General features: G+C 39.0%; 1 protein-coding gene across 2 annotated transcripts in view; it reads right to left on the bottom strand.

Annotated features, from left to right (window-relative positions):
* The window catches only part of XRCC4 (X-ray repair cross complementing 4), a 177,594-nt gene that overhangs the window by 94,342 nt on the left and 70,558 nt on the right, over positions 1-12,694 (bottom strand). For both annotated transcript variants that reach the window (XM_031044366.2, XM_031044367.2), the window contains exons 4-6: positions 12,472-12,638; positions 6,616-6,768; positions 4,726-4,829 (exon numbers count right to left, since the gene is read on the bottom strand). In XM_031044366.2, coding sequence (XP_030900226.2) covers positions 4,726-4,829; positions 6,616-6,768; positions 12,472-12,638 — 424 coding nt within the window. The remainder of the gene's footprint in view (positions 1-4,725; positions 4,830-6,615; positions 6,769-12,471; positions 12,639-12,694) is intronic.

Genomic DNA, 12,694 nt, shown 5'->3' with positions numbered 1-12,694 from the left:
TGGAGTACTGTGTGCAGTTCTGGTGTCCTCAACATAAAAAGGACATGGAACTGTTGGAACAAGTCCAGAGGAGGGCCACGAGGATGATCAGGGGACTGGAGCACCTCCTGTATGAAGACAGGCTGAGAAAGCTGGGGCTGTTCAGCCGGGGAAGAGAAGGCTGTGTGGAGACCTCATAGCAGCCTTCCAGTATTTGAAGGGGGCCTACAGGGATGCTGGGGAGGGACTATTCATTAGAGACTGTAGTGATAGGACAAGGGGTAACAGGTTGAAACTTAAACAGCAGAGATTTAGACTAGATATAAGGAAGAAATTCTTTACTGTTAGGTTGGTGAGGTACTGGAATGGGTTGCCCAGGGAGGTAGTTAATGCTCCATCCCTTTCAGTGTTCAAGACCAGGTTGGATGAAGCCTTGGGTGGTATGGGTTAGTGTGAGGTGTCCCTGTCCTTGGCAGGGGGTTGGAACTATATGATCTTGAGGTCCTTTCCAATCCTAACTATTCTATGAGTCTATGACTACGTGCAACTAGATGCAGGAGGAATGAAATAACGAGACAACTCAGAAGCAGTTTCAAGTATGAACTGCCTTAAAAGTACCTGGAACTTTGTTGAAGTACTAGTAGTGAAAGGAACAACTATATCTCGTTTTGGTGGCTTAGACAGAATCATACCAACCCTGAAGTAAAATAAATGACAAAACAAACTAAAAGCAACCTCCCCCCTGCTCATAAGAAACTTTCATACCTCCCCATTTATGAACTGCTTAATAATAGGGTTTCCTCCCTGTCCTTCAGAAACTCTCTCAAACAAGAGATTACAGGCATTTACAACGACCTGGCACATCATACATATAGCTGCTGCTTATGAATATTTTAAATTACAGTGAAAGGGGAAGTTGTGTGCCTTTATAAATCTTAAATTCATAAGTCTAAATAAATTTCCCCATCCTTATGGTATGATGCACAAACCTCCTGTACAGAAAGACACAAAGTATTGCTTATAAAAGTTACTATTTCTAAATGTTGTACTTTTCCTATACATCAGTTGTTTTACTGAGTGCTCTACACTAAAACACCTAATTCCATTTTAACTTGTTATTTTTCAATACAAAGCATTAACTACATCAGTGTGTAGATTAGAGACAAAACCTACCATGTTTCAGTTGATTTTGGCTTTAAGCTCTTAAGCAGAAACTGCTGTCAAAAAGCAAACCATAAATCATATCTACAAATGGTCCTGTCAGTGCCAAACCCCTCAATTTTTAGGTAAGCTTTTAGATTACAGCTTAACAGCCATTGTAGGGAAATGACTTCTGTGCAGAAGTTATCTGAAGTTAAATACTCAGCCTTGCCAAGTATTTGTGTGTAGGTAAATTCTTTTTCGTAGAAGACACAAGAATTGGTTTCATTATGGAGTTCATATGTTATAGAAGAAAAGCTGTCATAGAAACAGCCATCTGCAACCCCCAACATAACATTAGTTTGTGAACTTAAGTTCATGCTTATATGAACAAGTTTTTGTCTTATTATTAAAAGCATGCCATTATGATTTCCATGCTGGAAATGAAGCAACCCATCATAACCCCCTCCAAACTGTTCCAACAGTCAGGAGTAATCATAGAATTATGGAATGATTTGAGTTGGAAGGGACCTTAAAGCTGATCCAGTTCCAATCCCCTGCTATAGGCAGGGACACCTTCCACTAGACCAGGTTGTCCCTAGCCCCGTCCAACCTGTCCCGTTTTTTTGTCTTTGCCTAATGCTAAGTTCCAGTTATTCAAGGTCCTTAAACATCTGTGTGACAGAAAGACCATCATCTAAACTGACATCATTTTGCAATGTAGTTTTTTCTAGACCTTGAAAGAAATTATTAAGATCCTTCTCATAATTTCATTTAAATAATTTGCTAATTCCTCCACTGTTATCACATTATTCTCCCTAACTTGCTAACATTTACATTTTTCTTCAAAACTGGATGTCCAAATTTGACATAGCATTGCATCAAGCCGGCAAATTAACTTAGAATCACACAGTCCCTTTTGCCATAGCTTTGCAAATTTGCTTATTTTCACACCCTTAATGTTTTAATGTATTTTTTGGTTTTGTTGTTTTTTTTCTTTCAGTGGTTTGGTTTTTTTTTTTTTGTTTTCCTTTTTTTTACAATCATTTCTTCTTTAGAAAAGAGTCTGTATGGTTCTTAATTTCCAAAGTAGCTTTACTCTAGACCAATGGTTCTCTATCAGCTGAGGCAGGCAAAACTGGGAAGTCACAAACTGGTAAGAAGTCAGGCAGAGACCACCTAAACTAGACATGAGTACCTGTTTTTGAACCTCTACTTTCTGCACCTTTGCAAAGATTGTAATTAACCATTTTCACACTTTTTCTTTGTATTTTTATTTACTTTTAATGGAGTTTTGCTCCAATACTTGCATCAAATTAACACCAACTAATACACCCATAACTGAACGTGTAATTTTTTATTTTTTTATTATTCTTTTTCTAAATATTAGCCATTTTTATTAAGTCCCCTGGAATGTCCTCTGTGTCCTAAAAATTCTTGAAGAAAAACAGTTATTGGTGGTTAAGAAAAATCCTCAGTCAGCTTTTTAATCTCTGCAGTTTAACATATCCTGACTGGTTGATTTCAAATTGTCTAGATTTTACATGTTTCTGGCCATCTGCTGCAGTTTTGACTTTTCATTTATGACCACCAGCATCAGCTTCCTGCTTTTTCAACTTGGGACATGCACATATACAAATGCACACTTTTTGTGTGTGTATGTATGCATATACATACTTGCTTTCACTTTCCTTCACAGTAGTTTTTTAATTATGATCTTCTCTCTTGATTGTGGCTTTCACCAATAACTACTAGAACATTCTCAAAGATCTTCTAACTCTCACTGACTCGTGCAACCCACACAATGACATTCTAAATCCAACAGGAAAAGAAATGTAATGTTGGAGTAAGAGACTGGAAAATTCAGATAAACAGGAAAAAACCCAAACATTATCTGCATTATGTTTTAAGCCTCACAAACCCTGATGCCTGATGTAGCCATGAGCTTCATTATCTGCTCAGGCCACTCATGTCTGAGCTACTATCTTCTTCATAGAAACTCAGTTTGCCTAAGACCTCTTTATGCATGTGAAAATTCTACTGAAGATACTCAGCTCCTATCTGTGCTTATTGTCCATGTAAAGACAAAGCTGTGTACACAGGAAGAGTGTACACAGCTGACCTAATCAACTGATCCAAGTGATACTCATTGTGCAGGTTCAAGAATGCCTTTACCTTGAAACAGTGGAGTGTGTTACCCAAAGGATTAAGTTTATAGTCTTCACGTTACTTGCAAATTTTGCAGCTGAAAGAACTCTCTACTCATGATCAGAATCTTCAAAGGGAATTTTGTATCCCTCAACAGGAACAGAAAGCACATTTTTGTTTACAACTCAAATAAAAATACAGCTGCTATTTTTCCTTCTATAATATTCATCAGTTCAGATTGCCTGAGAAGAGCAGTGGGCATTTCTTTTAATTTAAAAATGAAAATATGTCTTACCTCAAAACTCTCACTGACCTAGCTAAGTCCCACTGAACATAGCAAAGGAATGAACACTATCCACTTTTCCTTGCCTTTTCACTAAATGTCAAGAATTTCTCCCCGGACTATCTGAACTGACCAAACACACTTGAAAACAAAGATTTCTGAGCAAAAAAAGCATAGTACAATATAAAATTATTTTTTCCATGACTGAAACTTTCTCCGTCACTGACTACTTTATACTTAAATACTGAATACTATTATATCAGAAAATCCCCAACAGGATCATGAGATACAAAGCTGAATGACACTGGTATCAGGGTGTTGAACACTTCTGGTCCCCATTATGCACAGGAAAATGCTGTGACAAGTTGTCTTGATAACCTTTACCTATGGTGGAAATAAAAGGCTCCAGTGAGAGAACCCATAGCAAACTTTGCAGACTTGAAATTAATATATATGGGAAAATTAATATATATGCAATTAATATATATGCATATATACACAACTCTACAGTAATGCAATTTTAAAACTTTGATAACATTTGTCCTGCATGGTCCTACTAGTTTGCTAAAATTACAAATTACAGTTAAATATCTTGTATTCTAGAATAGGAAGCTGCTGTATCCCATACACTTTAATAGTCCCCAGTCATGGAAAAATTAGTCAAATTAAGTTTCATGAGCATCTTCATGAGGGCAGAAATTCATTAACAAAATTAATTTTGCCTTAAATACATTTTTATTCCATTTCGGCACACAGTTCTTTTTATAGCTGTTAAACATCCTCTTTCCCCTTTTTAAGCACCATTGAAACTGTCAGGAAGTACATTTTAGCAATCACTGCACACACATCATGATTCCTAGAATTCAAAATGTAATTCTTGATGGTTCAGATACTGTTAAGACTGTCATTAGCTCTGCGAAGTATGTAATTTGTCATTTTGGAAGAAATGACAGTACCTTCACTTCTACGACATCCTTTTAGACTTCCTCTCTCAAATTTGAAAATGCCAGCATTATACTCTGCTCCAGAAGAGATATTTTTAGGGCTTGCAGGTCAGCTTGTCACAGAGCAATCTGTCAATTTGTCAGGTAGTATTTTGTCTTCATTAGGGTTTATTCGCACAAAGTGATTGTGTTATCTGTGATATTACCGAAAGACAGTACATTCTGTCCTACCTGGTGGTAATGAGGTCCATGTTAAATTTTCACTTTCCTCATCAGTGCTGCCATCATATTCATTTTCTCCCCCTGTAACCATCTGAGTAGTACCTACAGTATCCCTAGGAAAAAAAAAACAAACACAACAGAGCATACCTTGTCTATCTATTATTCTTCAGAAGAATTTATAATTATTAGGCAATGTAAGCTGATATATGTCAACAATTGTGCAAAGCATTCAACACTGTCCCACACAATATCCTTGTCTCTAAATCGGAGAGACATCACTTTGATGGGTGGACCACTCAGTGGATAAAGAACTGGCTGGATGGCCACACGCAAAGAGTTGTGGTCAACGGCTCAATGTCCATCTGGAGACCAGTAACAAGTGGTGTCCCTCAGGGATAAGTGTTGGGACCGGTCTTGTTCAACATCATTCTCAGTGACATGGACAGTGGGATTGAGTGCGCCCTCAGCAAGTTTGCCAAAGACACCAAGCTGTGTGGTTCTGTTGACACACTAGAGGGAAGGAATGCCATTCGGAGGGACTCTGACATGCTTGTGAGGTGGGCTGATGCCAACCTCATGAAGTTCAACCATGACAAGTGCAAGGCCCTACACCTGGGTCACAGCAATCCCAGGCTCAGCTACAGGTAGAGAAGAAATTCACAGCAGCCCTGCAGAGAAGGACTTGGGGGTGTTGGTCGATGAGAAAATGAACATGACCTGGCTTCAGTGTGCACTCACAGCCCAGAAAGCCAACCGTATCCTGGGCTGCATCAAAAGGAGCGTGACCAGCAGGTCGAAGGAGGTGATCCTGCCTCTCTACTCTGCTCTCGTGAGACCTCACTTGGAGTATTGTGTGCAGTTCTGGTGTCCTCAACATAAAAAGGACATGGAACTGTTGGAACAAGTCCAGAGGAGGGCCGCGAGGATGATCAGGGGACTGGAGCACCTCCTGTATGAAGACAGGCTGAGAAAGTTGGGGCTGTTCATCCTGGAGAAGAGAAGGCTGCGTGGAGACCTCATAGCAGCCTTCCAGTATCTGAAGGGGGCCTACAGGGATGCTGGGGAGGGACTATTCATTAGAGACTGTAGTGATAGGACAAGGGGTAACAGGTTGAAACTTAAACAGCAGAGATTTAGACCAGATATAAGGAAGAAATTCTTTACTGTTAGGTTGGTGAGGTACTGGAATGGGTTGCACAGGGAGGTAGTTAATGCTCCATCTCTGGCAGTGTTGAAGGCCAAGTTGGGTGAAGCCTTGGGTGATATGGTTTAGTGTGAGGTGTCCCTGCCCATGGCAAGGGGGTTGGAACTAGATGATCTTGAGGTCCTTTCCAATCCTAACTATTCTATGATAACATAGAGTCCCCATACTGAACAGCTTATAATACTCATATACAAGGACAGATAATAAAAGTTGTTAAAAAGTTAAAAAGCAATGTAAAAACAGCAAAAAAATTAAGGCATGTAGTAGCATTAGAATGACTCCTCTTCTCTGGATATTTTTAAGATAAAAAGTACATAAAATTTTCTAAATTTAGGTTTGGGATTTTTTTTTTCCCCAAAGGAAAAAAGGAATCCAAATATTAGAGGAGAATGATGAAATTACCACCTACAGAAATGGCAGGGACATGCTCTGATTGGAAAATCACTTGCATCCTACCAGGAACAAGGGGAGCTCAATTGAATATTTAGTTTGTGGCTACAGGATCCAAATTAATATGTTGCTATTTGCAGTGATAAAGAATCCTCTGCTTTCAGGACCAACTACAGTTTTGGATAACTAAGCACTTAGCCAGAAAGAGCAGTCAGTCACTGCTAGAGTCAAAGGAATGGAAACTAATCTAAAGTAAACAATGCATTAGGTATGATACCAAGTAACTTGGGAACATTAAGAAATACCTTGTATGTTTGGCAGCTGCTGCAGATTCTTTAGCTTCATTCAACAGCTTCTGTAAGCTTCTTATCTTTGCCTTCTTTTCATTCAGCACCAAAATAAAACGGTTATAAAGATCTGCCTCTAGTTCTTCTTTAGCCACCACACATTTTTCTAGCCTACAATGTAAAATGAATTGTTACCTTATATCTTTTTAAAATTCTGTGTTTTCTAGAAGAAAATTCTGTAATGAGACCAGTTTTCCTATTACAGGAAACCCCATACTAATCCATGCAGGACTCGTCCAAAATCTTGTGTCTGAGTTTCAATGCTGAATTGACCAAAGTCAGTATATGTTAGCAGGACACACACAAGGACACACACAGGACAAGAGGGAATGGCTTTAACCTGACAGAGGGGAGATTCAGATGAACCCTTAGGCAGAAGTTCTTTCTGTAAGGGTGGTGAGGCCCTGGCATAGGTTGCCCAGAGAAGCTGTGGCTGCCCCATCCCTGGCAGTGTTCAAGGCCAGGCTGAAAAGGGCTTGAAGCAACCTGGTCTAGTGGAAGGTGCCCCTGCCTGTGGCAGGGGGTGGGAACTGAATGAGCTTTAAGATCTCTTCCAACCCAAACCAGTCTGTGATTCTATGACAGACTTAGAACTCTTTCTTTGCCAGGACTCCCCAGGCAGACTTGGGTGCTACAGATCTTTGCCTGGCTGTTTTGCACCAACAGCCTTTGGTGTGTTGTTCTGGTGAACTGGCAAGGCACAGGAATCAGCTCCTGGCAAAGCTCAGCGGACACGGCAGCAACATTTGATGGAAACTGTAATCTTTACTGGCATTCAGACAAATTCAGTGCTAATAAAAGTGCTGCAAACTTTTGAATTGCACAGATACAGGGCTGAGATCCTGGTACACCTGCAGCCCCCACTGAACCAATCACAATTACTTGGAAGAGGACTCAACACTTAGAATATATATAAAAATGTCTTAAAAGCCTTTAGTATCTTCAGAGTATAATATTCTTCAGGTTTTCAAGGGTTAACACGCATGTGCATCTCGGTCAGTATCAATAAAACAAAGCATAATGGAAACACAAAATAAAGAATATGGATGTGCGCAGTCTCATAAATAAAGGAAGACTGGAATATAAGCATACATAAGCACAATAAAAGAAGTGACTAGTTGCAATTGAGATCCTATATTTACTTCTTGTATTTCGTAACTTTTTTAGTCCTTGGGTTGAACCACGAACTTTTTAACACCTGTGTTGATAACAAGCAAATAAACATCTTGAAGAACATCAATATATTGATCATGGTAACTACAGTATTAGAGCAAACAGTCGTAACATGAAAAGTATTCTTTTCACCAATCTGTTTAAAAAACTTTAGAATGTTCCCTTTGTTATTAAATCTAAACACAAAACAGATTTTAAAAATACTAATTTATAAGGCTAGAAATTTCAATAGACTTCCTATAGAAATACTATTTTGTTCATAGATCAAAACCATGATGTAAGAAGAAAGACAATAGAAAATAATTGCCTGAAGTATTAAGGCTACTGTGTAATGCTTTAGGGATATACTTGATAAATAATTCATCTAATTTAAATGCAAATAGCAGAACATCATTACCATATAGATCAGTTCAGTAATTCATAAATGAAAGATAATATGTACTAATCAAATACTAGGAGACATTCCACCTACAAAAGTTAACTGTTTAGTGGGGAATAAGTAGACAGTCCTCAAAGAATCATAAACCTTAATACAGTTTCTAGAAGTGCCCAAATATGCTTGAAACTAACTATGCTTATATACACAAAAATGGTAAATAAGGATTTTGTGTAAAATGGGGAATGATATCTGTATCAAAATCCTGCCTGCACCATCCTGTAGAATTACCTGAATCACACTACCACCAAGCAAAACTGGCTGGGTTTCATTCCAATACCTCATCAGTTACAAACTTAAAGGCAATTTGCCACATGTTTGTGCCTGTATGTGATTTGTCTCACTAAAGAACCATCTCCCCAGGCCAAATGAAGAAGCTGCTCATCTCAAAGACAAATTTCAAGTACAACAAAAATAAACAGAAGTTAATGGTTAGAGTGGTGCAAGTCTTATTGGCACGTGCTTTCCAATTTCTATACTCTTAGATCTGTTATCTCAGTGCAATGCTCTCAGTATGCCAGATGTGCCCAAATTTAAAGCTATCAGAAAGCTTGCAATACTTACTGAAATTAGCTATTAATAGTAATGGTTATATTTTTTTGAGAAAATAGGGTAATTTAGAAAATAAGGCAACTATCCAGTTCCTAAGTCCTGCCTAAATGTAGAGCAATCATATTTGTTTCACAAAGGATAACATGAATGTGTAACTTAAGGCATTTATACATTTTCCACATTCAATACTGGAAAGAAAGAATTCAACATCTCTGCTATTTATCCTTGTCCTGAGTCCTCTAAAATAATTACTGGTCTTATGGCAAAGCTCTATTACACTTCGGATTCACCCTTCCCCCAGCACTGGCAATGGTATTGAATTTTGATGAGCTAATGCTGAAGAGTCAATTTCAAGCACCACAACTACCTAGCCTGGATTTTTATAAGCTGTTTGTGGTTTAAATATTCTGTCACTAAGTTGACCACAACATAAATTAGCAGTTATTTTGATTTTGGCTTGTCTATGTTAATTTTAGATATTTGATACAAAATACATACCACACCCAAATCAGAAATTTAACTTGTGTCTTATCGGCCAAGGACTTACTTTGCTACAAATTATTAATAGTTAATTACCTATATGAAATACAAACAATAGCTATTCTGCTCTGGTATTTTATCATCCATCCCAAAGGTATGCACACACACACTTGCCCCAGGCACCCATTGGCAACATTTTTAGAATAATCCTTTTGAAAATTTCCATAATCTATCATCCAGTTCCAGCCCCCTGCCACAGGCAGGGACACCTTCCACTGGACCAGACTGCTCCAAGCCCCATCCAACATGGCCTTGAACACTCCTAGGGATGGGGCATCTTGCCAGATAGTGCCTTGGTAATTTTTATCTTATGTATTTAGATCAAGTGCTGGATAGTCTAGCTAGTCAATAACTCTCACACTGATGTCAGCTATGTATGGGTCATTCAGTGGAGGCAGGAAAATGTTGAGCCAGGTAGAATCCTATACTTAAGTCATCACAATAAGCAAGATGATAAAAAATAAGGGAGTTACAAGGGATTTATCTTCAAAGGGATTTTTTGGCCTGCTCTTGACTTTCATCTTCACAGAAACTAGAATTGCAGAGTGAGGCAGTAGAAGCCATTTCTGTGCCTGACACAGAGTTGCCACCAGCAAACTATTTGAATCTGAACAGATTATCTCAGGTATATTGAGGCAAATGCCAGCAGCATATCAGGGCAGGTATTCATCCTATAGACTTCGTACTAGGCAGATTTAGCCTCCTGAATGACACTTGCTTGGCATTTTACAGACAGAATGGAAAGCAGGATAGGTCTGCACCTCAAAAGACCTCAGAGAGCTAGAGGAAAAATCTCACAAAACCTTTATGATGATCAACAAAATTAAGAATAGGAAAACTGAAATGTGACAATTCAGAGCAGCCCTGTGAAGAAGGACTTGGGGGTGTTGGTCAATGAGAAAATGGACATGAGTCAGCTTCAGTGTGTGCTCGCAGCCCAGAAAGCCAGCTGTATTCTGGGCTACATCAAGAGGAGCGTGACCAGCAGGTCAAAGGAGGTGATCCTGCCCCTCTACTCTGCTCTCGCGCGACCTCACTTGGAGTACTGTGTGCAGTTCTGGTGTCCTCAACATAAAAAGGACATGGAACTGTTGGAACAAGTCCAGAGGAGGGCCACGAGGATGATCAGGGGACTGGAGCACCTCCTGTATGAAGACAGGCTGAGAAAGTTGGGGCTGTTCATCCTGGAGAAGAGAAGGCTGCATGGAGACTTCATAGCAGCCTTCCAGTATCTGAAGGGGGCCTACAGGGATGCCTGGGAGGGACTCTTCATTAGGAACTGTAGTGATAGGACAAGGGGTAACGGGTTAAAACTTAAACAGGGGAGGTTTAGATCAGATATAAGGAAGAAATTTTTTAGTGTCAGGGTGGTGAGGTACTGGAATGGGTTGCCCAGGGAAGTTGTGAATGCTCCATCCCTGTCAGTGTCCAAGGCCAGGTTGGCCTTGGGTGGCATAGTTTAGTATGAGGTGTCCCTGACCATGGCAGAGGGGTTGGAACTAGATGATCTTAACGTCCTTTCCAACCCTAATTATTCTATGATTCTACGATTTAATTATTCCTTCCAGTGTCCTATGCACAACCTGAACTAAACCAGATCTTGGAAGTCTGCATTTAATTCTAACGAGGTCCTGAAGAAAAAGATTTTAAGCAAAGTGAACTGTAGCAACTGAAACTCTGGAGCTGATGTGCTTTAGCTCTGGGTGAAGAGGGGACACAATTCTTCACATCATGTACTATTTGATGTCTTATCATCCAACACCATGAGTGATACTAAACATGAAGCCTGAAATCATGCCTACTGAACAAAGACAGACAAAGCTTTTGTTCAGCTCTGAGAAACTCAACACCAGGCCCAGCATTTGGAGCCAAAGGAGAAAAGGCAGGCAGCAGGCAAAAAGAATTTTTAAAAACAAAATAAAAAACCCCAATTAAACAAAAAAAAACAGCAAAACAAAAACAAAGCAACAACAACAAAAAAAAGCCCCATGAAACCAGAAAAGCTAACAATGCCTGGATAAAAATTATTTTTATTCCTCATTTAACAAGCATGGACAAAGTTTGGTGACCTTATAACTTCCAGTACTTACTTTGAAAAATCGTATTTTAGCTATTCAAAACAAAGATACTAAAGAAACCACCACCTTTAGTAACCTGAATACAGTGCTTCTGAGAGTAAAGGCTGCCAGGCAGCTCTGATTTCTTTTTTATTTTATCTCTAAAAATGCCACACCACCATGGAAATTGATACAAGCACTAATGCCTATTACACATTAGCCTGTAATGCAGTACAGCATACTGGTTATACAATACGCTATTGTTCAGTAAACTGTTAAGCAATAAAACACCATTTAGGAAAGCCTTATGCTTGTCAGGGGAAACTCATTTTAATGACAGGGAAACAAAACTAACTCCTCCCAAAAGTTAGCTCTCTTTTTCAAGGTAAATTAATGCCAATTAGCTACATTCTTTTACCAATGTTCCTAAATGCATTTTTTCATATAAAGCTATTGAAAACTGAGCTAAATCTCTGACTTGCATATGCTAAGTGTTATGCTAACTGAAATAAGCATAAATTACTTCACTACAGAGTGCAGTGGCAGACAATTCAGATCATAAATGCAATGACAATTACAAAACACTCTCAAAAAATAATGGTACTTTTTCCTATAACAATACCCTGGCTTTCCAATTCTGGCTACTTTGACAAGGCAAACAGATTAAAGCAACAGCAACTTATTTCCCACTCAAAAATGTAAATATTTTAAACCGCTAGTCCCCAGTATTGCAAGAAATAATGGAAAGCAAAAGGCTTCACGAAGAAAGTGGAGAGGATTCTCAAAAAAGAGGTAATTATCTTTTTTTCTACCTTATAAGGCTAAAACCAGTTTCAGTTGCAAATTGTAATACCAGCTGTATCTTTAACAAAGGAAGGAGATAGACAACTACATAGACAGTAGATAGATGGGCTCAAAAGTCTTGTCAAAGAAGAAAAACTTACGTGCTCCTTTCTATGTATAACTTCAGAAGTGCTCATCAGCAAAGTCCACACTGACAGTATAAGTATCTGTGGGTTTCTCAAAGATCTCTTGTGACTGCACTTTTAAACTTACCGCTTCTCTGCATCGCTCCAGCAGCTGAGAAGCCTTTCATTCTCCTTTTGCAGATGCTTGTTTTTTGCCTGCAGTCTTCCCAGGCAGTCCAGACAGCAGCCAATGAGCTCCTTAACCACCTCTGCTGGACTCAAAACCTTCTGTAGCTTCAGAGATCCAAGTTTGAACTAGGATACAAGGGGAAGAATGAGTTACTCCACGTGTACTAGAAAGATCACAAAAC

The sequence above is a fragment of the Melopsittacus undulatus genome, chromosome Z, assembly GCF_012275295.1.
Source record: "Melopsittacus undulatus isolate bMelUnd1 chromosome Z, bMelUnd1.mat.Z, whole genome shotgun sequence".
Classification (NCBI taxonomy): Eukaryota; Metazoa; Chordata; class Aves; order Psittaciformes; family Psittaculidae; genus Melopsittacus; species Melopsittacus undulatus.
This window is presented reverse-complemented; position numbering and strand designations above follow the sequence as displayed.